This window comes from Motacilla alba, chromosome 2 (assembly GCF_015832195.1).
Source record: "Motacilla alba alba isolate MOTALB_02 chromosome 2, Motacilla_alba_V1.0_pri, whole genome shotgun sequence".
Lineage (NCBI taxonomy): Eukaryota > Metazoa > Chordata > Aves > Passeriformes > Motacillidae > Motacilla > Motacilla alba.
Genome location: NC_052017.1, coordinates 138504025 through 138530767, shown reverse-complemented (window position 1 = coordinate 138530767; position 26743 = coordinate 138504025). Strand labels below are relative to the sequence as shown.

The following is a 26743-nucleotide window of genomic DNA, read 5'->3' as shown; positions in this document are numbered from 1 at the left end:
CTGGCTCAGTAGAAGCAGATTTTTGTAATGACATTCTTTTATTTCTTACTGATGTCTTTTCCATATTACCAATGTTTACTGCCTCCCTAAGTGTCGGTAGCCCTTGAGTTGCAGTTGGATCCCATTTCTCCCTTTCCTGAAGATCTTCATACCTCTTTAGGTGGTCACCACCACTCCTTTGGCTCTGTAAGTTTCAACTACTGTTGTATTCGCTCCCTAACTTACCCCAGTCAATGGTGTTTAAGTGCTTTAACAAACAGATTTTTTTAATAACACATCTGAAATAAGTAATGAGGTGGTAATACATACAGTTGCCTTAGCAGAGCTGGTAGTTCAGTAAACTGCAGGAAATTAGCAGAAGTGGCAGGTCATGTAACAGAGTCAGGAGAGTCTGCTTGGTTGCATCCTCCATCTTCACTTGACACTACTGCTACATCATCCCTGCAGACTTTAACCAGTGTTTTTATACCAGTTCTGGTTAAATTTTTTTTAGTTTCAGAGGCTTAGCTTCAGTTTGAGGTTGTTACAAATGCAGTGTCTAGACTTACAGGTTTAGTTTCCATATAAAAATAACTCCACAATTTGGAATTAATTGAGATGAGAAGTTTTAAGAGTTCATGTCATGTTGTGTGGGTTTTTTCTTCTATTTGAAGTTGGTTTGATTTTGCCACATGTATATTAATGTATCATGTGCCTGTAGCTTGAGAACACATGAGAATGTCTTCGGTACTTTAAGTCATCTTTTGTACATTTTCTATACAACCAACCAGTGGTCTTCTGGCTTTTTGCCAGGACCTTTATTTCTGTGTTTCTAGGAGCTAGCTCCATTTGTGTCACTGCCACAGTTCACATGTAACTACTGCAGCCTATTTAAAAGCATCAAATACTGCCTGCTTTGGTCTTCTGAGATACAGCCTCCACCCTTTCCTTTTCTAATGGCCTGAGCCAGATATACTCCTTTCTTCACCATTGTGTCATCTGCTTAATGGCTGGTTTTGTATCCTTGCAGCTGCTAAATAAAGTTGTCTAAACAAGGAATGCTTTAGAGGAAGGAGCTCAGGTTATGGGGGTCGGTTTAGATACAGGAGGAATTCCTTTTAAAAATATAATTGGAAATAGTTACATAGTAAAGCAGTCTTGTGCCTTTTTGCATCAAATGCAGTATACTTGTACACTGTCTTCATTGGTGAGAATGGCTCCAGACAACAGTGTAAAAAAATGGGAGTAGGTATGCATTGAGTCAGCAAGTAGAAATTGCAGTTGGTGTGCATCTCCTCTACCTGCCATAAGATACATAAAAAATTAAAGTTGTGAGTTCTAACAATAAATTTTTGCATTGGTAACATGAGCTTACTGCTGCTTAGTTCTGATTAAATAAAAATTAAAGCCTTTTAAAATAGTTTTATAATGGAGGTATATATTTCAAGTTTATGGGAAACTGTTGTACTTCAGACTAGCCTCCTTCGTAACCTCAACAGAATTTTATATTGCACCATATTCCTCTCTTGTGGTTAAGACCAAACATATTTCTAGAAAGACATCATTTTGCAGTTTAAGACTTCAAGCAGTAGAAATTCCACCATGTCCCATAGTAACTTATTGACTATCCTCACAAAAAAAAAAAATCTGTTTCTATTCTGACTTCTAAACACTTCATATAGATGTAGATTTTGTTTTTTCCAGACATATTTATAAACAAACAAAACCCAGAACAGCTGTACATATATGTATGCATATATATAGGACAATCTAGAATTTTTCATATATATATATGCATGATTGAATCAGTCAGTCTTTCGGGTGAGGCTAGAAAGATTGCATGGAAATTGTTCTCAATACTTGGTTGTCATAATACAGGGAGCTGTCTCTTTAGACTTCCAGAAATCATTACCATAGACAAATCATTCTTGGCCTTGAGAGTTACACAACCAACCAACAAAAAGATGGACTGGGAAAGAAATGTGTTTTCAAATATACAGAAAAAGAAAATAGCATAGTAACATCAAATAACATCATTTCTTGTTAATTAATTGTGATATTTTCACCAAAAACTGAATGGGAAAAACCCCCATATTTAAAGTGGCAATGAAGAAAATCCATTTTAAGTAATGCTTAGGGGATTAGTTGCCTTCAAAAATCTGCTGGTGCTTTTCTATATTTATCTAGTTGTTAAAGCATCCTTGCAATGTGAGTGATTTGATTCAATTTCTGCCCAAAGGAATCTGAGTATTCCTACCTTCCAAATGTTTCCACTCTTCAACAAAGGTATCCTTGGAGTAATGCCCTTTAATCTCTACTGTTGAAGCTATTGCAGTCTGTCTGAAATAATGAAATATTAAGTTAGCCAAAGAGAGAATGAGAAAGTCATTCGTGAATTGAGATGTCCTGGATCATATCTCCTTCCTCAGGTTCAGATACCAGGCTTGCTCAATATGTAACTAGTTCTAGAGTGCTTGTGAAATACATACTGATAAAGATGGTATAATTGTCTTTATTTGGATTTGGTTTTGTTTAAGAAAAAAACCTTGTATAATCTTTCAAATAGGCTAAATTGGTTGCAAGAGGCAATTTTTAGAAAAATCAGTTTAGTTTTCCACTATAAAAAGGTTTGTATGTTCTTGCAGGGAGCTTTACCTCCCAACTAAAAAGAGTTCACGTCCCAAAACTGCACTTTATTATGCCAGTCTTGCACTTTATATCAGAATTTTCACAAGCAGTTATATTTGCATTATTCAGGGTACAGTGGCCTTCCTACTCTATTTAAAAACAATTTTCAGGAAGCTAGTATGACTTAAAGTTTCTTAGAGCTCTTTACAGTTCCTTATTGTCTGGAACACTTTTATGCTGCTGAGGAAGGAAGGACCATCTCTAAAAATTGTCGGTAGTGTGGGAACTTGAACGGCCTGTTCAGAGCCTTCTCTGAAGCTAAATGGTGCAAGCATTGTAACAGATTCCATGGTTTTATGTTTAAATGACAATGTAGGTTTTATCTAATATTTCAGAATCCCTTATGTTTGGAAACAATGGAAGTTAAACATTTGTTAATCCCACCGTATCCATTCTTTCAGGTAAGGAACAGTCTTCGGGGGAGATAAACATGCACCCTGTCTCAGCAGCTCCACTCTCTGTGTTCAGTAAAGAATCAAACTCCTCAAAACACAGCGATCACCATCACCATCACCACCATGAGCACAAGAAAAAGAAGAAGAAACACAAGCATAAGCATAAACATAAACATAAACATGATACTAAAGAAAAGGAAAAGGATCCTTTTGTTTTCTCCAACAGTCCAGCCAGTGCGCGATCAATCCGTTCCCCGTCACTTTCAGACTGATACCGATGGCTTCTCTGGAGTTCGACTTGAAATACTCTTGGAGTGGTTAGAAGGATGTACATAACTATAGCTTCTATCTTTTTTTATGGAACTAAGAATATGTGAATTGTCTTAGCAATTCAGAAGCTCTGCCACCTTTGAAGCCTTCTTTTTGCATGTGTGGTTGTTGAAATCTGATTCAAAAAATATGGTTTATGATTCTGACTCATTTTGTATTTCACTGTTCTCCACACCTCCCACTCTTTTTTCCATTTTAAACAAAGAAAACAGCCCTTTATGTAAGGGCCCCATGTCCACTGGCAACCCCCTGCACATCACGCTTACCATGTGTATTGCCAGAATCAATTATGGTTTAATCCTTTGAAGAATGTTAGAGGCAGAGTATGTTTTAAGCAGAAGCCAATTGCCAAGCCTTTGGTGACAGACTGTTTCCAGAGCAGTATTGCATAACTAAGTGTAGATCTCCTCAAAAGACAGGGATTTTCTTTAGTCTTCAGCTGACCTGTTTCTTGCTTTAACCATTGCAACGTAATGTCAGACTTCTGAAAGAACAACAGTATGTAGAACATTTGCATTTTTCAGATACTAAAACTCTTGAAAAATTCCAGGCTGCTTTTAAGCTGGTGGTATTTATTATGGATATGAGTCTTTTAATATGATTAAATTCTGAGATTGTTTTTGGAATTTTAGCAAAATGCGTAATGCATGTTTTGTCCTGTAATCAGGCTTTTAAAAATCCAATAAAGTTGCGAATTATTTTGACAGAGGCAGGATTTTTTTTCTTCAAGCTTACATTGGAATATGCTTTTGAAAGGTGCTTGCTAAAATTTAAAAAAATTCTGAAAAGTTTAAAAATTAAAATATTGAAAAATATGTATTTCTTCCTCCTGACGGGTGGTTTGTTTGAAAGCAAGGTCAGCTTATGAATCCACAGGAGAAATATATCAATAGATTAAACTAGATCTGGGACTCGAAGTGATGGATGCATTTAAATTTCTTTAGCTGTGTTTTATGCAGTGTACTATATACACCTAGGAAGTGTTTTATTTAAAAACTTAGTTTTTAAAAAGCTTTAATAATAGAGATAAGTAATCTCTGCCACTTTTTATCTCTTTTCTTTTTATGTGTAGAGGCAGTGTTTTATTTCATATACTGGTTAGCTTCTGTTGCCCAGAGTTCACATAGCATTCTGTAAGATAGTTGTATTTGGGTTAAATATTTTTTAATCAATTTTCACCAATTTTCATGAGAGACTGATTCTCCTTCTTAGAGCAAAGAGAGAAAGTTCAAAAGGGACCCAATAAGACTTTTTTTTAAAGCCATATTCTGTTTTATGAAAGTTAATAAATACTTTTATATTCTATACCTGCTGGTGAATCCTGTAGTTCTTGGAATAAAAAGTTAATCTGTAGGCTAGAAAGATGATAGGCTCAGGTACTTTGCATATACTTATTTTGTTTCTCAAACACCATATCCTTTTAGTACTGCATGGATAGTTGTGCTAATCCTTGCCCTTGGAACCGTTTGGGCTGGATTCAGGCACAACAGCCGTGGGCAGCCCTGCAGCCTCTCCTGATCTGCTGCTTTGCTGTGTCAGGGGAAGCCCACCTGGGTTTCGTTTTAGCAGTAACTGGGAGCTCTTGGAGCTCAGGTGAGCTAAAGGTGCAAGAGCAACACCTAAGCATGGGTTGGATGAGGTGCTGAGCGTGTTTTGGGTACTCACCATGGGTACAGCTCAGCTCAGCACTCCTTGTGAGACAGCGAGTCATAGCTCAATGGAAATATTCTGAGGTGTTTTTCCCTTGGCTAAGCAGTGATGTAACAGTGCCAGGGGTGTTTGTGGGAGACCTGGGCTAATAAGCAATGAAAGCTGGCATTGTTTGGGAGATTGAAGGCAGATGCATTTATGTTTTAAAAATGAGGTCATGGATAATTTATACTGGTGAAGTTTCTACTTTCAGAGATGTGGATTTACACTTTTAGGCTGAGAGAAAACGTATTGTTCAGTGATACAGGCACAGAACTGAGGCAGAGCTGTAGCACAGGAATTCTGCCATTGGGGGTTTTGCTGTATGACTTTACTGAACTATTAAATACATGCTGAGACAATATGGTGAAGATAACTGCCAACAGAAAATTGGAAGGTAGGGGAGGGAGGGGGGGAATCTAAAAAAACTTTTTCTAATGCAGTTTCTGGGATTACATCATGTTCCTGGTTCAGAATATCCATCAGTGTATTTGATGGAATACAAAGTTTGAGGTCTGCAGGTGGTGCAACATGGACAGGCTATGTTCACAAACTGGTAAGTGTGCTCAGAAATCAGAATAATTTGGCAGATTGCACAGGTGATTCAAAAAAAGCAAACTGGAATTCAGAAGGAATGAATGTGAAATACCGAACTCCAGGGAAAAGGAAGTGCATGAAAACAAGCTATTCTCCCCATCTAGTATGGTGCAGTGAAAAAAAGCATCTGCTTGCACAGAGGTGAGCAGTTTGATACTATTGCAAAAGTAAAAGTCACTTAAGGATTGACAGGAATTTTTCAATATAAGATGTGAAAGTAATTGTTTTATTGAGTGCCAGTGATTTGGGGCAAAATATTTTAAGAAGTGGGGAGATGGAAACAAGAGGTAACATTGCATATAAGATAATACATAAACAGAACTGAGTATTCCTGGTCTAGAATAAATGAAGTCTGAGGGAGGAATTTGCCCTTCGCATACCTAAAATCTTGCTACAACAAAAAATGTTTTTCAGTTGTCATATTTCCTTTGGGAAGGGAGGTATTAGCCTTTATTCACAAGAAAAAATAGTTTTGTTGAATATTAAGATGAAAAGCATTCCAACATGCACCCAATGATGATGTGAAAACTCATTTTTTGTAGGTTTTAAAGCAGCAGATTGGTAAACGTGTGGAGGGGATGTTTATGGGATGCTTCACCCTGCTGCAGTGCAGGGACCTCATTGCTGTGGTGGTTTTCGTGGTCTCTTCAATCTTCCATTTTTGTCAGTGAAGTTCTTGTGGTGCCTCCCTGGAAGTGACCAGCACTTGCAGAAGGTTTAGGAAACTGAGGTCTTTGCTCTCACTGCTTGTGGTTTAGCTTGAGTTTTTCTTCTGCTGAAAAACTGATGACTATTTCAAAGTTATAACGTGACATCGATTCAAGTTAAAATTTGATATTTGGATGGTGGAATAATCTCTCTGTTCTCTCCACCTTCAAACCTCATAGGTTGCCTGTAACTGCCTATGCAGTTGCTTTTGATCTGGGTTCTCATTTTTGGTTAAAACTCCTGTTTTATAGTGCACTCTTCTTAAAATAAAAGAAAAAAATATTTTATTTGAGTGGGGTGTTAACCAAATACTGCAAGAATGCACATTACACATATGAATAGAAATTAATGTGTTGTTGAAAATAAGCAAAGCAGTCAAAAGTCTGAAGATTTCAGTATATCGATATATGAATTCCTTTATTTTGTTCAATATAAACATTAGAACACACATAAGTGCGGGGCAAATATGTAATGCTAAAATATCTGTATGTGTTTCTAATGCAGACTTTTCATTGGGTTCTTTATTTCTCAGTATAATTATAGAATAAAATGTCCACAAAGTAAGTACTGCATCTCTTAAACTTGTAGGAATGGTGAAGCATCTAATGAGGACATAGCCCCTCTCCTTAGGTGTCCAAGTAAGCAGGAGTTTCAGGAGTGTCCCAGTGCTGTGGAGGGAGGGACAGCAGGATGCCTCTTCATGGAGTCCTGGGGTGAGCTCTGAACATCTCTGTGTCAATAAGCTCTGCTGTCCATAGAGCGCTCAGGCTGACGCGAGCGCTCCAATCAATGACCATTAGTGTCTTACACTGTTCAGCCTTCAGGAATATAAGAGCTCCTTAAGTTTAGTTGATTTCACGTTCATAGAAATAGAATTTTTTCAAATTCTAATACAAGAAATTGAGTCATGTCATTATTTTCAGTTCTTTATGATTATTCTCAGAACTTATGAACCCAGATTTTTAATGGAGCATTAATGTTAAACAGCAGCCCTTAAAATACAAAAGGTAAGTAAAAATGTTTTAGATGAGATTTAAATACTTTTGTATGTTTCAACTTTTACATATTAATTAAAATATATATTCTAAAATATATGTTTACTTTCTGATTTTATAATTTTAAATGACAAGAATATATGAGTGTTTGCATATGAATTAAGTCACAGCAGCTAATATTTAAAGTCTGCATTATTTCATAGTCATCTGATACCATAAATATACATATTCTAAACACATTTCTAAGGCTTTCTTTTACTATTATTTTTGTCCTGATAAATCCACAATGTTAGCAATCTTTGTAGACGAAGCAGAGTCAAGATTTCATTTGAACGACTTTACATTTTACTGAAAAATCCTTCAGTTAGTATGGTGCTTAGGTTGTGGTAACCACCATAAAGTGACAGAGCAAATGAAAGCATATTTAGCTGGATTTCCTTAATCTCTGAATGAAAGTGAATCTACGTGGGTATGGTTTGGGCTGGTTTAACAGCTTGTCCCTCCTGCAGCAAGAAGCTCTTTTTCCCCCACACCTCCTGACCCCACAGCCACATGTAGGATTTCTTTTTTGCTAACTGGGCTCTTCTGTGGCCTGTTACAACTCTCTAACCCATGAATAAAATTGGGGTAATTCTTGCACTGTTAGTGAGCTGAAACTTTTGGGCAGAGGCTGAGTAGGCAGCAAGGCTCATGCCTGGCTCGTGAAGTCAATCAAGGGTGGAGTGGGAAGAGGGAGGGAGGGAGGGAGGCGTGAGCAGGAACAAAACCCTCTTTGGCAGCAGCAGCCAGTTCATTTGGCTCCACTGCTTCTTGGGACTTTGCTCCGAAAAATCATACAATAGGGAGAATTCAAGTTTTCACATCTGCACCTCTTTGGGAGTCTTAATTTTTTTTCATGAATTGGTTGAGTGATTGTTTTGAATCAGATTCATTTTGGACATTTTGGAAGGTTGGAGTGAGATGAGCTTATGTGACTAGCAGTTACTTTTTTTTAATTTGCTGTGTTAAAAAAAAATTGGTCTCAATGATAGAGTGGAAAAGAAACTCACTTCAGAAATTACTCCAAAAGTCATTTCAGGTCAAATAGAGTTTATTAATTACTTTTGTTGTTATAATAATAATAATAATAATAATGTATTTTTCTTTTATCCACAGAATTGAATTTCACAAGAGTTAATGTGAAGCAATTCATTCTGAAAATGCACTTTTCATTTTCTAGATATTCCTGTATTTTGTAAATAAAGCACACTGTGAAGAGTAAGTTACTGGTTAAATCTCTAAATTTAAAAATTCCCTTAAAAAGGCAGAGTTTGAAAATGGAGTGCAAATGAAAGCATATTGCAAGACCTGATTGATTCTTCCCCTTTTCAAAACCATATTTCTGTGGGAAAAAATGTCTCTTTTGAAACTTACATGTTTTGTAGCTCATTCCCCACCCAGGAGCTGAATCAAAGCATAAAGAAGTTTTGAAACTATTTGACTACAACTTTTCAAGCTGATAGGGAGCTCAAGGAAGTTTTTCACAATGCATTATTGTCTTGCTAGTTTTAGTCACTTAAATCCTAAATTTTCTGTACAGTGAAAAACATACATATAGGGATAGGGAGGAAGAGAAGGGTCTGGGATGGTCTGTTACCTCAGGGAAGAGAGGCTTGGAGAGATTAGAGGTCTCCCATCAGCTCTGTCACTCACCCTCCTAGGGCAGCTTCTGCTGCTTTTAGGTATCACAGAGCTGCTGCTGTCATCAGTTGTTTCCCTCTACTATTTCTTTGCCTTCAAGTCTTCTTCCAGTTTGTAGATGAAATAGGTGTCAGAGGGATGTCCAAGATTCCAGAAAGACAAACCACTCAAAGACATCCACTAAAGCAGAGGGTTTAAGCTCCTTAGGAGCAGCTACCCTGCACTTGGGGATTTGAGTCTTGTCATGGCTTTTCATGGTCTGCTCCCAGCTCTGTGGCCAGCAGGCTGCTACAGCTTATTTCTCCTCTCAGAACCAAACACAGACATTCCTTGTCCCTTGTGGACATTTTACAGTTCCAGAGCCTGTCCAAGCATCTTGCTTATGTTTGGAGCAGTATGTATAAAAAATGCTTTTCCATCTCAAATGTCATTTTATAATGTTGGAATTCTTATGTTTGTTACTGAGTAGTTTACTAATTTCAAAACACTGAACACTTTCTATTGCTTTTATTTTGAGAGTCAGATTTTTTACAGAGATATATTTTTTATAGCACTGAAAATCTTCCAGGTGTTCTATGAAACACTCAGCACTTAATAAGTAAGGTTGAGACACAAAGGAGGAGGGAGAGCAAAAGCTTTTTGTACATCTCTTCATGGAAGAGAAATACAATTACACTGTAGGAGAACTGATAAAGGACTTCAAGGAATTGGTTGTTGACTATGGCTTCTATGAAGAGATATGAAAACCTCAGAGTAAAATAGTGTGGAGAAGGCAGCTGATAACTACTCATTTTGCAAAAAAAAGTTTAAAAATTTAATTGGAGATACAATAATTTGTGAAATGAAAACAAGAAAGTGGTAATGTATATAACATACAACAGCTGCTTAATTTTTGACCATTGTCCTTGAGTGCTGTATTCCTTAATTGAGAACCTAGCAAGAGCCCCATTTCTTTTTCAGTGTTAAGCAGTGTATCATGACTGAATATCTGTCGTTCAACAGAAACAAACAGCTTGGAGGTTCACTTTTCATTTTCCTTTAGTGATTTTGTGCTATCAGGAATAGAGAAAGCTTCTAAATATGTGATTTACAGCTGTTTTACAAAATCAAATAGACTTTGAACCTGATTTACCTGTTCTCAGGTAGTAGTATGTAGTAGTATGTAGTCAACGTATGTAATGTATACTTGGGCTGCACAGAAACACAGTTGGGAATTAGCCTTTGAGCTGTGTTTTTATCAGTATGTGTTTCTGATTGTGGCTGTGAGTTGAGGCAATGACTTGTACCTTTCCCTGGAGTCTGAGATGATTTTGGGTAATTTGTGCCATCATTTGAAGCAGATATTACAATGCCATTGAGAGCCCCTTCCAGCTTCCTCAGTTTCCTCATTGATCCACCTTTCTTTCTTAAGTATGAAGGAGGCTTCACCCAAGGATCATGGGAGGATTCAGTCTGGGCAGATTTTCAGGCTGAGGTGATCCTGCTCCATGTGCTGGGCTCCTGAAGCAACTCCTGGCAGTTACTTCTCTGCTACAGAAAAGAGGGAAGCTGTAAATCCTAGAGTGTTTTTTGGTAACTGATATTTAATGTAACGATGAATTAGTATAAAGCATCCACAATGCTATCACTGTTAAAAGAAGGTCCAGGTGGTGAGTTGTTGCATGTGTAATACTTAATATTTTTGTGCCTTTGACATTCATTGGAGGGACATGACCATCCCAGCTTTTTGGATCCTGGTATTATTCAGAATTTTTTAGTTTCTTTTTGTATCTGCACAGTTCATCTCTGTGAAGGCAGCATCTCCCTCTTCCTTCAAATTACTGCTCAGGTTGTCTACTTACATATTAATTACCTCTCTGCCCTTTCACGGGGGCAGAAAAGCACTTGCAGGCACCCGAGCTGCAGTCACAAGTGCCTGGACTTTTTCTCCAGCCCACCTTCTGCATTGTGACTGAAATGTTCATCAACCACACCAATGAGTGGGTTTGGACATTTCATGTGGCAGCAGGTGCTGTACCAGCACCTTGCCAGGCAGAGGAGGGGATGGGCTGGAAGGTGAGCCACTGTGTACCACTCATGAGCTGAATACACTGCACAGATCAGGCCACCTCGCACCCCATCAGCTCTCAAGCTCCTCTTCTCCCCAGCCCCATCCCCCTGCTCTTCTGTCTCCCCTCTTTCTTCTCTCAATTTTCTTTTCCTCTACTATTGTTTCACAATTCCCCAGCTCAGACATGATTCCCCATCTCAAACCTCATTGAGATGAAGAGCTGAACCAGAAAATGGAAGCATGTTTATGCATAGGCCACCAGTACATGCCACCAAATAGTCTCTCATGGCCTTGAGACCCTTACAGAGGTGGTAAAAACTGCACAAGCAGTGTGCAGGTGAGGGGACTCTGGTCATTTGCCACTGTCTACTCCCCAGACTTGTTTTGCTTTTTCAGAGGTTTTGACTGTCCCTAGGGTTTTCTACAGCCCAGATGGATGCAGTGTTCTGCCCTTGGCACAGCTCTAGGGTGCTGGAGTGACTGGGGACAGGGAGCAGCCCCAGTGCCTGGCATGTCTCTGCTTTCTGGACTGGGGGTCATGCTGGTGCTCCAGCAGCTATCAGAGATCTGTTTGATCAAAATACAGGCAGCAACTCACCTCCACATACTGCTCATGTCCAGCACTGTTTACAGGCTGGCCTGGGAACAGGTGACTGAGCAGCATTTTCAGTCTAGAGGAAAATAGGTAGTTTTGTTTAGGATTGGGTATTTTTTCCTTTTTGGAAGGCTACTCTGTTAAACATCTTAAGCATATGAAATTGACCTAATCATGTACTATGGCCTTTCCATTCAGAGACTGTAGATTTCCTTCTATATATGTAAATAAATAAAATTTATTCTGAATAATTGCATGATTTCTATATAAATTGACTTTATATGGCAGCAATCATGCCCCTCTGGGTTAATAATGCTCATACTAAGGTTTGATTCTGAAATATAGCAAAACCTTAGAAAGGCATAGGGAAATGAGAGGCCCCATTGTGAGCTAATGACCTCTGTGAAGGAACCAACATGTCAGCACTGTAAAATGAGATACACTTAATAGCTTTTCACAATGGATGCTTGTGTACGATACACATCAGTGTACTGTGAAGTGGCTTGTTATGATAAGACCATAATATAGAACTTTTCTGTTGAAATGGTTCTCTCTCCCTACTTCTTGGGAAATATTTGTTCAAATAAATATGTGGGTTAGTGAGGCAACAGATAGTTATTTGTCTCTCAAGTGTGAGTAATGTAATATGAACAAGCATTAATGACCTAACTCTTTAATTCAACAGGAGATCCTTATTTTTCTTACATGCTAGCTTATTTCATAATATTTTGGAATCCATTGCTTAGTGTGTGTTGTGTGTTCCCAGGGGAGCTGAGAGCAAGTTACAAGCTTTGGATTAACTCTCAGTTTTGCTCAACTTTATAATCTCTTGACTCTCTCTGGGGCTTCTTCAACTCAATGGCTGGCAGCCATGTGTATCTGCTCCCTGCATCATCCACTAACATCTGCCTGAAATACTGAAAGACTCACATTTTTCAGTGGATGTGATAGGTAAAACTGGCCAAACCATTCACGTGATTTAGAAGTCCTTGCCTGATTTCCAGAGGAGTCTCCAGCATGGAGAAACCAAAGCCCTGTGAATTTCTGTGAGTTAGCACCTTGATACAAGGCTCAAGCAGTTCACATAATCACTGCCACCAGGGCAGAGGCAGCAGAAGTGAGGGAGCAAAGCAAATGGATCAAGAACTGTGAAAGGGAGCCAGTGACAGGCCATAAAGTCAAAGAAAAATCTGAGAGGCAATAGCAACAAGGAAGAAAAGCTGGGCATCAAGGAACAATGGGCAAAGATGACTAGACGGAGTAACTTAGAGCCAAGATCCACTGGGTTGTAGCCAGAGGTTCAGGAGTCTCATGGCTCCTGGCCAACAGGTTTTATATCCATTTGCTTACAGCGTGTGTTTTATTCCTCTGTAGGTATGAGTTACCAAAGGGATGACAGCCTACAACAGCTGTAGCTGCCAATCTCTTACCTCACGCGAGCTGGGCATGTTCCAGTACTGCTCTTGAACCATGAAGGAGGCAGCACATCACCAGCACAGGTGTTGTTCTTCTTTGAGTTCAGTCTTTTAAAATATTTTTTAAAAAAGAAGCCACAAAGCACTCTCTTTGGAGAATATTAATAGGGTCCATTTGAATGGGCATAAGACCATCTGGGCAACTTTATGCAGCACCTTGGCGTTCAAGTACAATGAAACAATCTCAACACAGTGTCTTGAGTGGGGAATGGCGCTGCAGGAGAAGTCTGGTCATGCTCAGATCAGCTCAATCTTTTTCTGGAGACCTGGATCCTGTTTCTGTGTCTCCATAGACGGAATTATTAAGATGATGCCAGGTCTTTTCAGCTATAATTTTTAGGAAAGGTCATTTTTTAACTTCTCTGCTCGGCACTCAGCAGAGCCCAGCTCTGATTAGGAGAACTGCTGAGTCTTGATGGGTTCATGTCAAGGTAACAAGTCTGTGCTGCACACACCCAGTACAGCCAGTCTCTGGTAGTGCCTATTACAGACTGTGGTAGTAGTGCTTTATAAAGCTGTGCATTCTTGAAACTGGCATTCTTGAAGTCTTATGATAGGCTCTTAAATGTAGTAGAAATAGTTTGTTAATGTGAGTTAGAGTCCCTGTCTCTCATCTGCAAGTGGTGCTGCTTTTACCTGAAAGGAGTGCTGTCAAGATATTTTAGTAGCTCCTTGGACACCGCTGCAAGCACATTTCTTGATCATCTTGTCCATAGAGAAGCTTTGAATGGTGCTCCACAATAAAGAAGTCAGGAATTTGTATGCAGTGACTGTGCTGAGCTGCTGTGCTGCTGTCAGTATCACTGGCAGCACCTGGAAGATTGAGCTGGTCCCACAGCCCTGATGTGCAGCTCTGTAGCATTTGAGCAGCAAGGGAGTGTTCTGTGCCCCTTTCTTCTCAGCAGCATTTAGCATTGCTAAATGGATGTGTCTGAAAGCAAGCTGGTTCAACATTTCTGATCTGGAACAGCTCTCTGCCTGGGTTTGCTGAGTGGTGTTCATGTGGGAAGCAGATGCAGCAAGGGTGTAAGAACATTTGTTTGTTGCTGTGGTTGATGTTGCCTTAAGCAAGGGTCTACAGCACCAAGACCTGTACAGAAAGCACCTGAACAGGACATATATGAGCCAGAGCAACAGACATGAATCAGTGTCTGACCATAGGGCAGACTGAGTGGCAGTGGAGATCTGTCCTAGTCTGAGTGACCTGGAGTACACTTTGGGTGACGTATTTCAAATTTAGGTGATAATGCTGATACCCTAAGAGCATGTTAAAGCTGGTTGTTACAGAGATATGAATAAACTAAAAAGTGCAGGAGAATTGTTGGCCTACACTGGACGTCTTCTACAACACAGAATTGGTTACCATCTTGATCAGGTCCTCAGTAGCAGAGAAGCACAAAACCAGCTGGGAGCTCCTTCTGCATTAGGCAGGAGGTTTTCCCTCAGCCACACTTCAAGCTCCCTTCAGCCTTGTGCTGCTTGTTGAACACTGTGTGGCTTCTCAATACTTGATCACTGTTTGTATTTGACAGCTGACCTTCAAGTCAAGTCAGTGGCTACTTGCCATCCCTTGTTGAATCTCCTGGTTTAGGGTCATTGTAAAACACTAGATGGATTTTGGTGAAAATAATTGGTTTTCTCTTTGGACAACACTCCAAATTTAGCACATCTTCTCCAAAGCTTAGCAAAGCACTTTCCTGGAGCTGCATCAAACCCCAGCACTCAGTGTTTAAAACTCAGTGTTAATGCCTCTTGGAGATCGTGTTGTAATAGCCTCTGTCACACTTTGAGTGATGATCTTGTTTTCTTTAAATCTCTCTTACCATCTTGGAGATATCAAATTTTGGAATCAAACACTGACTTTAATGCGGGAATGTTCCCCATGGGCCCTGATGTTTTATCCAAGAGTCCCAAACTTTGTATACAATTGCTGCTGTTGATTTCCAGTCAAGGGGACTGTCTCAAACTCCCTCCCAAGTTTGGTGTCACCAAAAAAGCTCACATCTCTTTGCAGGTAATCAGAAAGAAGGGCTGGGCATTAGGAGATCATCTGAGTTTGCAGACACTGAAAGAACCCTTGATTAGTAGCTTTTGAGCTGAAGATTTATTAAGTGATTTTATAAATTATATTCCTTTTCGAGTGACTGAATGCATCTCTTGACAAAATGAGGCATCCCTTTTCTGCTTCTCTCCATTCTGCACAGTTCATGCTCCCCAGGGATGGGAGGAGTTCCTTCAATGAAATACAAACAAAAAAGTCAAGATTCAGCTGCTACATGGGAATAGCAATTAGTATTTTCAATGTTTTAAACCTTTAATATGTTTTAACCCTCTCATTCTTGTTTTCTAGATGAGAAAATTGTTTTGGCTTTCCTCAGAAGGCCTGGGTAATCCTGTTGCTGAAATATACAATTTCTTTGTGTAATGGAAAGTGCATGAGCTGGGGAGACAGAAAGTGCCAGCTCCTGGATTGTTTTCTCAAACATTTGCAATGGATATGGATTAATTCAGGGAACCTCTTGGTTTTGTCATGAAGGGTGAACTTGGCAATCATGTCGTTGCACCTCCAGCTCAGAAGTATTTTGATGGAAGTGAATTTTTGATATAAAATGTGGAAGATCTAGTATCAGGTAAAGGAAGGAATCCCTGCTCTGAATGAACAGCCCAGCTGTGTGTTACTGTTGGGCTGTTGCTAGTGTTATTTCTGATGAGGCATGTTTACTTACTTTCACCATGACTGTCCGGAAATCCCATGGCAAGAAATGTCAGAACATTTGCCAAATCACTACTTCACCCATCAAGCTGATTGTTGCGTGTTACTCGGTCTGGTTCACATTAAGGGTTTGCTCCATCCCTGCCTTTGCTCTTTTGGGGTATATTGATTACTTGTGGTGGGGTTTATAACAAACAGCCCTTTTTGAGGGATTACTGCCCCCTTTTCTCCCTGAGCCTGTGGCATGTTAGAAAATACAGGACTAATCTTTTCTACTTCAGACACAGTCTATCTAAGGCAGTTCATCCAAAGCAATCAAAAGCAAACTCCTTCCAGTGGTTGATTATTATATTATAATGTCTTTTGCAAAGCAAACAAAAAAGAAAAAGCCTACCTATAAAATAGAAGGAATGTAATAAAACTGGAAGAGGCTTAATTTCTCCTCCTGACAAGTATCTTATTTTTCTGTATATCAAAAACTTTTTCAAGAATCACAAGTCCTGCAAGCAGAGGTCGGCTGGTGTTGCTGGAGAGCTGGCCTGTGTAAAGGGAAAGTTGGCAGCCTAGGGTCTGGCTGGCTGGGGGTGCACACAGCCAAGCCCCCTCGCGCCAGCACAACCAGGGGGCTGAAGTCTCTCCAGGGGTTCCTCCAGAGCACAAGAGGAGATTTGACTGATAAAGAGAGGCCTGAAAGGCTGTCTCAGATCTGCTGCCTGCAGTCCCTGTGAAACTCTGCAATGGACAGAGGGGGCCTTTCACAGCCTGGGTTTGGAAGTCTGGCATCCTCCCCAGCCTCTGATTTAACAATTTCATCTTACGTCCAACCTGAGATGAATGGCAAAAGCATAAGGGATCAGAGGGAGGGGGCTGTTGCTTTGCAAGAGAGAGGCAGCACTCTTGGAACCCTCTTGATGTTGTATTACTGCTGTTATTTATTTGCATAGTTCCACATTAATCCTGCTGGTTTTACCTACTGGTAAAGTAAGAGCTCATTAATAGATGAGTGAAAATGTGCTGGAGAGTACATGCTCCAATAATTAAATTTTTAAAATTATTACTTGTTTTGTTTCTACTATGCATGTATTGCATTTATACATAAATTGGCTTTTCGTTGTGCATCAAGAATTCCTGCATGTCTTGCAGGTAACTTGGGAAGGAAACAAAATGTGATTGTGCTCTACAAATACTTTAAAATGGAGGAAGACACCTTAAAAAGTCATCCCTTAAAGTATATTTGGGCTTAATTTTACTTTTGAAATTCTTATTGATCCCCTGGAAGATGTGTGAAGACTGACAGATCAAACAGCAAAATTCTGCTTCAGTAGTAATTATGTATTTTCTGAAGGTGCACCCTTGTTAAAGGTAAAATATGTTTTTTTGCAGAAAGACATTTAAATGCTAAAAATTATGTGGAAATTACAGTCAGTGAGGCAAGAAGAGAAAGTGGAAGAAGGTCAGGTGCTGACACCTGTTAATTTTTGCCAGTCTTCTCCAGGCTTGTGCTATTAAATGTTTTTCTCTGAGGTAATGGATGTAGGGGTGGGATTGCAAGAAGCATAGCAAGCTGAATCTGGAAGTGTTTTCACCTTTGGAGCCAAAAGTGGTGATACGAATCAGCGGTGGTACTGAGAATAATGGATCTGGAACTCTGAGATGAAGCAAAAAAAAAAAAAATCTGAAACCTGAAATTAGGCTGTGATGAAGAGCTTTTTGGAGTTTTCTAAGCTCAACAGCTCTTCATTAATGCAGTCTGACATATGTTTATTTCAATACTGTGGTCCATAACAGCTAACTTCAAATGCAAGCAAGAAACTCAGCTGAACACAACTTGGCAAGTTGCTGGGGTGTCTGAGTTTTATATGCTCTTCTGGCTACATGGAAGAGGTTGCAACAACTTAAACTGGAAATGCTCTAATGAATGGTTTCATATTTGAAATGTGGAGCAAGATTATACTCTGGGCATGAGCCAGAAAATAAGAGGGAGTAGCTGACATCACCTTAGCTGGATTTGAGCTTTTGTTGGCTAAAAAAAGGTCTGAGAAAAAAGCACATCTCTGTAATAGCAAATTGTGTTGCTTAGGCCACCTACAGGGACTCCTTGCTGTGCTGTTCATTCCCTGGCATCCATGTCATGAAAGCAGCTGAGAGCTGTCAAGAAATACAGTGCTAGGAGATGTAAAGAAAACAGAGGTGTTCAGCTCTCACCTGCCTCCTTGGCATCCCCTCACTAGTGCGTTGCCTCTCTCTGTTCCAGTCTCACAGACCCCTGCCCTGTGCATGTGGACTGCCAAAATCAAAAAAGGAACCAAAATCAAAACAAAACCAATCAATCCTGGAGAAATGGCTTTTAAATTCTTTGTTTAGTGAAAGGTAGCTAAGCAAGTGATCACCACCTTAAATTTACAGTTCAGATCCTTGTCTCTGCTGGGATGTTCAGGAGTCCTGTTGAAAACAAATTGACAGAAGTAGCATTGATGGTAAGAGATCCTGCAAGAACTAAAGCAAAACCTCAGGACATGCAAATAAATATCCATTTCTTGGTATTCCTCTACACTAACTTGCTGCTGCTTGTAAGCAGCATGGTGCAGCTAAAAAACCTGATCTCGGTACTCAGGTTCTGCTTACTCTTTGCAGGTATGGGAAGGGATACAGTGCCATTGACTAGCTTCCTTCATCTAGGCCACTTTTCTCTAGTATTTAATCTCATCATACAGCTAATTAAATATGCAAACACTTATTATAAATTATAATAGCTATGGCTGGGAAAATTCAGCTGAAGATGAGTCTCCAAGTTTTCTGCTGTAAATCTTGATGCATTGGCTCGCTGACACGTGGTTAAAACACAGCCGTAAATCTCTTTGTGAGACATGTTGTGAGGAAGGAAACACACAGGAGTTTTTCAGCACAGCAGTTACGAGGAAAAAGCTCAGAGCTCCTTGCTGCTGCCAATCCAACCCCACCGGTGTCCGAAGTAATTAACGAATTCCTGGCTTTTTACCAAGGCTGGAAAGCGATAAAAAGAAACAATCAAGTTGCTTTTACCTTGATTCCTGTCACTGAAAAGTTCAAACACCTACAAAAGCCTTCAGATGTTTTCACTTGAGTTCAAGTCAAACATTGCAAAGTTCGTGGTTCCCACCCCCCCACTTTTTGACCTGGAGTATGATATAATCAAACAGTTTGCATCTTTACCTTAAAAGTAGGTGTATAGCTAATATGCCAGCTTTGAAATGCATTTAGGTACTGCTAAAAATCTGTCCAGGTCCAAAAACTGCCATCGTTTTCTGGAAATCTGCACTAAAATATTTTCTTACACTTTTTGTATCATAAAATGCAGACAAAAAGGAGAAGGTGTATGGAGATATGCAGCCAGAAGGATAGATGGAGCCGTATCTTTCTCTTCCCTAATTCGTGTATGATTCTACAATTAGTTAATACAGGACTTCTGAATGTGGTGCTCCTGTCCTCCTCCCACTCCACTTCTGGGGATTCCTGAGAATCAGCCCAGAGGCTCGGCTGGATCTGGTGAGTCAGTTTGCTAAACAGCCAGAAACCAGATCCAACCAAAATCAGGGGGGAAAAAAAGTATTTTGTGCCTTTTGAGGAAATAAATTAAATCCCCTGGGAGCCAAGTGGGAGCTATAGATGGCACAAGAAGGAGGCAGTGGTGCCAGCTGGGGGCTGCCAGCTTCCAGACCTGCAGGGCTGCGGGTGAGATCCTGCTCTTGGGCACTAGGAGGGAACAAACCCCATGGGAGTTGAAGCACTTGGTGCGGAGCATTCGGCAGAACTCAGCAAAAGGCAATTCCATCGTGTAAAGGGCACAGAGCTGCAGGCTGGAGGCAGCCATGAGGCAGTGGATTTTGTGAGCAGATTTGGAAGAGAAAGCCAGCATGTTTGGCCACTACAAGTGGGAGGCTGTTCCCTGCGTGCAGTGTGGGGACACAGCTCTATGAATGGAGGCATTAATTGGGAGTGCGGCTGCAGCACCGGCTCAGGAAAGCTGCTTGGTGCTTGCTTGTGTCCCGTCCATTCCATCAAAGCTCCAGCACTTCATGGAATAAAGGCATATGGGACCAATAAAGCAGATTTAAGGAGATGGAGTCCAGGTGGCAAAAGTGTATAATGGGAAGTGACTTATGGGAAAATGTTGCATTCAAAACTCCTCTGTTGGTTTAGGTGACCCTGTAAATCCAGGCCCGGCTTTTCGTCAATGGGACTACTCATGAGAGCTAAATTACTTATGTTGCAGGATTGAACCTACTGAAAGGAAGACTTTTCAAGGAGGTTCAAATAAATGTTCTAACTCACGCTTACAGTGTTCTTAGTTTTTAGCATGAGCCCAGTTGTGAACACAGACAACCAATTTGCTGTAATTTGTATATTTGGTTGACATGTGTTTACAGAGGGGAGATCTGGATTTATTTAAAGAACTACTTTGCCCCTGGTTTCCGTATACTTCCCTTAATCTCTCTCCACAAAAGAAACTCAAACAAAACCCCCATACCCTCCTTCCCCCCACTTAATGGAAAACTTGAAAGCAAACCCTGCACAGTGTATCTTTCATATGCACATAGGTACCTTGCAGTGAAATGAGAAACAGCAGAAGAGCTCTGCAATTACCATGACTGAAAGTGCAAGGAAAAAATCAAGCCTTCAGTAGAATACTCCTTCGTTAGATCTTAAAAGCAGAAAAAAGTCCCCTAGAAATAAATCCTCAACATGATTCTCATATGAAAGAGAATCTTTCCACGTTGAAACCAAATGTTCAAAAGCTCTGTGCTTTGTTGTATTAATGCCCATAATTTATTCTTCTTAGAAACTATCCCTCACAGGCTGTTATAGCACTCAGTGTGGTACATCATAATAAAAACAACTTAGAAGGCAAAAACATTAGAACAAAAACAAAACTCTGAAAGCTTTAGTGAATAAAGACTTGCAGGGGGGTCTGGAAAAAGGACACAAACGTTGTGAGAAATCAAAAACAGAAGTATAAATTGTAAGCAGAAATTTAAACTAAGCTTTGTGAACAAACAAGTCCTTTTAAAATTCTCAAGTAGTTGTATGTAAAATTGATTTGTGCAGCCCAAAAACCTTCTCTGCACAGTCATTCCTCTCTGCAGCATCCAAAGCTAAATAAGCCAGTTCACTCTTGTTTTTTTATTTCCCAGAATCAAGTACATTTCAGTGCAGGAGCAGCTGTCACTGTGATTGATACCTGCTCAGTCAAGCACTTGTAAGGCCCTAATCCATGTTGCAGTTGGGCTTGTAGCTTCCTCTCACAAGGCATTTTCACACAACAAGGATGAGTTGTTCAATCATTTGAAACAGATTTTACACCCCAACTGGAGATTATAAGAAATAAGAATAATTTTTTTAAATTTTATTTTTTACCTCCTAAAAATTTATCCAATTTCCCCTGCCCCCAAAAGACTGAGATGTTTATGTTCTCTGGAGATTCAACTTTCTTTTCAGGAAGCTGAAAATCCAAGCACTATAGAAACGGTGGCCAACCCACTGATCTTGAATTACAAATGCTGCATCTACAACCCAGGTCATGTCACACCTTGGACCAACAGCTTCTTGCTGGCACAATAGATGGTGGGTGGTCAAAATTCCTGACTATGCTTCAAAGGCTGGTCTTGGTGTATCACCTGCAAATCTGTGTGTATACCCCTGCCCTGTAGTGGGACCCTTGGAAGTCATCAGTCCTTCCTCTGTGAGCCTTGTTTGGAGCTTCTTTACCCTGTTCTCTAGGGTATGTTGACTTTTTTTGTTGTTTATGTTTGTTGGCTACTGTCACCTATGGATTGGTGTTAGCATCTAGGAGTGTGTAATCATTGTATTATTTTTTATTTAACCTTCATAACCCTCATTCCTAATGCAGCATCTCTTGCCAGGCCCTCATAGTCAGGTTTCAACACTGGATTTTCTGTAGCAGGTAACAGCAGCCTTGAAATTTATTGTGTTCCCTTCTTTAGGGATTTTACTATCTTGGTCCCTAGTTACAATTTGTGAGTTACTGTTTGATTTTAGAAATTTGTACATCTTGTTCAGGATGTAGACTTTGACTTCACTTGTACATATTGTGCAAGACCAGAAACTTCAAAATTAGGTGGAGCTGTATTGTGTTAGATTAAAGAGATGTTGTTTGGGATAGGGCACAAGTGATTGTCTTTGGGACAAGAAAACCAGTATTGAAGGTGTGGAGAGCAATGTCTGGTGATAAGGCAGGCAGATAAGGAGCCATGCTGTCAGCCCTCAAGCCCAGGAACAGGACCTTGGCTGATGCTGCTAATGCTCTGTTCTTCCCCGTGGCTCTCTGCTGGCCTTATCCAGGGCTTGGAGTGCCCTGCATGATGGCCAAAGTGATAAAGCTGTGAGCTATCTCAGCTAGTTCTAGCTCACTCTCTCAGAGGAAAGCAGCACCCATGCAGAGCCTTCTCATTTTGGTCAGGGAGAACTAAGCCTTAGTTTACGATCTTCATGATTCTTCACACATCCAAGCTTTGTCTCCTCATACACATTTACCCCTGGCTACAGTTTATGGCCATTTCTTTTCCATCCTAAACTCCCCATGGCAGACACCCTCAGGTGGGTGGATCCTGCTGGCGCAGGTTTGTAAAGCTGTGATATTCTGTAACTGCTTGTAGCCTGGTATACTGTGGTTAACAGTCCAGGAAAAGAGGATTAATATTTTGACAGATGATTTTTAGAAGCTCTGGGTCTGATGACTTTTCAGTGGGAAGACATGTTTTTGTTTTAACTGAGGATAAAGGATACTGTAACTGGTGGGCAAAGTCTAGTGGAAATAAAAAACATTTAATGGCAGGAAAAACAGAAGTGGTAAAGCTTTGGAGTTTGAACGAAGCTTTTTCGTAGCTGTAATACTGCCAACGAAGGGTTAAGAACAAGAAAATATGCCAAAGCGAAGTCAGAGATACAAGACCAAATAATCCATTCAGATTGCAGACAGAGTAACTCCAGCCATGCCTAGAAGGTAACTGGACAAAGTATGCTTTTTCCATTAGCTCAGCTCGCACTGTTATGCTGGTACAGAATTACATATTTCTGCACAGTTCTGGCCACAGAAGCTATTTCTTCATGCTCAGACCTGCTCGCTGGAGGTGAAACTGAGCTGGGTCATTGGAGCTGCAGAGAAACTCATAATGAAACAAAATCACATGAGGCTGTGCTTTGCAGGGGGTGGATGGCTGGATTAGGCAGTACACTAAGTAGTCCCCCAGGATATTTTTCAACTGCAACGCAAGCTCAGTGATCAAATATGGAACAGATTAACAGGAGGAGGGGTTGTATATTTCTTGTAAGTCACAATCTTCTTTTATTCATGACTATCTGCAGTGCAATTTTTTTGAAGCACTGGTTTTTATGGTTGATTTTAGTGCTGTAATACCCCTGCCATATCAAGCTGCCAATATAATTTTCTGATTAATTTATTTGCATCATTACTGTTTAAAATGAGTGCAGTAAGTGCAGGGATTAAAAGAATTTATGTTTAAAAGGTCTTTATTTCTAACCATCTGGCTTATCTGTAAACACAGCTTTTGAAAATTGGATCTCAATGTCAGCTCCAGAAATCCATATATAGTTGCTCAATGTGTGGCCTGATTTAATTATATAGCTACTCCCTCTGATTGCACGAGATCAAGAGATGTTCCGATTTCTGATTCTGATGAGGAGAACGGCTGCTTTAAAGCTGAGCTTGTACAATCTTTTCTCCTATGTGTTCTGAATATTGAAAAATACATAATATTTTTTACATTTTTCATTAAACCTTAGCTACACATGACAGCATGAGCCTATGCCCCTTACAGTGAGTACTCTCCTCAATGCATTTGTTGTAAAATCAAATTCCTGAATACTGATATCTGAACCCTGTGTTACCACTTCTGTTTTCATTACTTTGTATGTTTTGCATGATCAAAATCGGGCCTTGGTGTCTGAAATGTCTTACTTGCAGCTATACCCTGCCCTGATCTAAGCAACTTGTGCCTTGCTGCTGCCTAAAGCCAAGTCCAGAAAGCAGATCCAATATCTCTGATCACAGCTCACTGAGGGTATGCTGCAGGGAGAGGCTCTTTGATATTTTCACAAGACCATGTAGTGATAGGGCAAGGAGAAATGGCTTCAAACTGAAAGAGGCAGGAGCAGATTGGATATTAGGAAGGAATTTCTCATTAGATGAGTTTTAAAGTCCCTTCTGACCTAAACCATTCTATGATTCTGTGAAAATGCAGTGATGGCCATAGCCTGTAAAAGAGTGATGGTGGCACTGCACAGATCACCTTTTAGGGATCCTAAATAATTCCTTATACATACACATTTCAAAATTATGTGGGTTTCGGTAGAAGAAATCCATTCCCAAAGCCCTTCAGGACAGGCACTGGCTTCCACTTCCACCACTGTGTGTCCCTCTGCCCCAGGTCACTGCTCCTGCTTGAACTGAGGTAGTTAATTCTGAGGAAGCATTCCTAAAGCAACACCCACTGCTCCCCATGACACCTAAGGACAGCAGCATCTGATTTGCTAAATAGCCTGAATGTGTTTATACAGAGTGAGAGTTGCCTAAGATTAATTTTAATTCAGTATGACTCAAAAGCGAGTAGCTGTATGACCGAGAATGTTGTGGTGTTAAAATGATGTAAAGATTGACCAAAATATTTTTAGAGTGCAATGAATATATTGGGAAATGCTAAATCTTGCCAGTTCCTGCAAACCATGCTGAAGTGAGACTAAGTAGGGAAGCTTGTGCTTGTCTCCAAATACAGGTATATATTAACTCTGTAAATGTGAAGAAATAATTTAATTTATAATGTAGGTATGTCTTTATTCAGCAGAGCACTTGAAACAGTAAGTTTAAGCCCCTTTGCTGTAGAATAGATTTTTGTCATGGTGTAACAAATAATTAAAAGTGATAAGCTAAAATCAAAGAAAAAAAAGGAAAATTATATTTCTGTGGGATGGAGCTAAAAGGTTGTCATTGGCATGGCAGACTGCACATTAGCTTCTACGGCAAGTGAGATGCATCTTTTTTCACATGGAATTCAAACAAGCATTAGGGAGCACGGTGTTGGGAACAGCCTGCTATGAGGTGGAGATCTGTAAGTTTGCTAGTTTGGTTCTTCTTCTCTGGTACTTTTTTGCTCCCTTTGCTCAGATATTTTGTGTTTAGATATTGTAGAATATATGCATATTTTAATTTTCTTGCATTCATTACTTGTAGTACTCTAACTGGATTTGTATCTAAAATTCTTTGAAATTTCAATATTCCTCAAACACTTGAAATCTGTCTGCTTCTGTGTGCTCTGTGCATTATCAGGTGCTCTGTGCTGTCTTTCCAATAGAAGCCCTGTTTCATTTATGACAGCCTATGCAATAGCTCCTCAAAGCTTTGATTTTATCCTCCTTTTCAATATTCCCTCTTGAAAGACTGGTGTTGTAAGAAGGGGCTGTAGGGAACAGGGAGGATGGCTGGGGAGATTTCACAGTGGGGTTTGGGGTTTTTTGGGGGGTGGGCTGAGATTTATATCAGCACAAGAAATTTGCCTTCCCAGCATGCTCAACACCACACTTTTTATGGGAGAGATGCAGGCTGTGTGTGCAACTGTGCTGAGGGAGTGGTGTAGGACAGACAGTCATGACCACACTCCTGGACCTGGCTAGGACTGTGAGCACCTTTTAAAACTCCTTTCCTTTGAAATAAACCTGCAGAGTGACCCATGGTCAGTGAGGGCCTCAAAGACACCCAGAGAAGATGCTCTCCAGAGAGCTCAGCCATTAAGTGTGAGCAAGTTGCACACAGTGCTCAGCATACACACAGATCTCTTAAAGATTTATAACCTGACAAAATTTGTATGGAATTTGGTAGCAATGAATGAATGTATTCATTTGACAAAGGCCATTCTTCCCTGGTCCCCAAAATCTGGTCTGTTGCTCCAGGGTATGTAAGCCTGAGATCTGTTTATGGAAAGGACAGATAATTTTGGTTAACATTTGTATAGAATAGAACACATTATTTGTTTTAATCTCAAAAATGTTCAGTGTATTTTGCTGCAAACTAAAAATAGATTAAAAACTCCCAACTCTTTTCAGCGCAAAAATGTCAGTGCAAATATAAGTTTGTCAGAGCAATAAACAGCAAAAATCAAGGTCTTATAATGGAAAATTTGGCTAACCTGAGAGTCACACTGCTATTAACTTTCCCTGTAACCTAATAAATAATCACTCTGAGGGCCCATCACTTCACCTGCAGCATTCACTGCCATATCCCAAGGTAAAGGTGATAAATTCTGTCTTCACCCCTCCACCTCCAACCCAGCTAGCACATTGGGACTTCATGCATGCTGTGTATTGACAGCCACTATTTTATACCCATTTAAGTATGAAGCCTTCAAAATACTTAAAAATCACAGTAAAAATAAACAATTTTAAAATACATTTATTTATAATAAATTTATTTAATAAAATTTAATAAATTTAATTTAACAAAAGCCACTCCAATACATTAAAAACCCCAAGGCCCCTCTGTTGTTAACTGGATGCACAAACTTAAAATTATATGTACTCTAGCAAAGGCGGCCTGAGCTTGGATATGTTTGGAAGTGCTAGTGGAGGCTGGCTCAAGGCGTGGGATTGGAAATTGGGGTGCTCTGCTTTTGGGGTACTCTGTAGTTAAATTCCTAAAAGCAGAAAAAGCGCCCCAGATAGCAGATCCCGGTGAAGGATTTTGCAAAGTGAAGAAAGAAATCTTATCCATTACTGAACAGCTCTATTAAATGATGAGAAAAAGCTCAGCACCACCTTGTTATCTGCACATGACCTCTACTGA

The 26743-nt window shown here is 40.0% G+C and overlaps 1 protein-coding gene across 3 annotated transcripts in view; it reads left to right on the top strand.

The window, feature by feature from the left end:
* The window catches only part of TAF2 (TATA-box binding protein associated factor 2), a 60743-nt gene extending 56046 nt beyond the window's left edge, over positions 1-4697 (top strand). For all 3 annotated transcript variants that reach the window (XM_038129263.1, XM_038129261.1, XM_038129264.1), the window contains one exon: positions 3069-4697. In XM_038129263.1, the coding sequence (XP_037985191.1) occupies positions 3069-3334 (266 nt within the window). In that variant the 3' untranslated portion in view covers positions 3335-4697. The remainder of the gene's footprint in view (positions 1-3068) is intronic.
* Positions 4698-26743: the final 22046 nt, after the last annotated feature.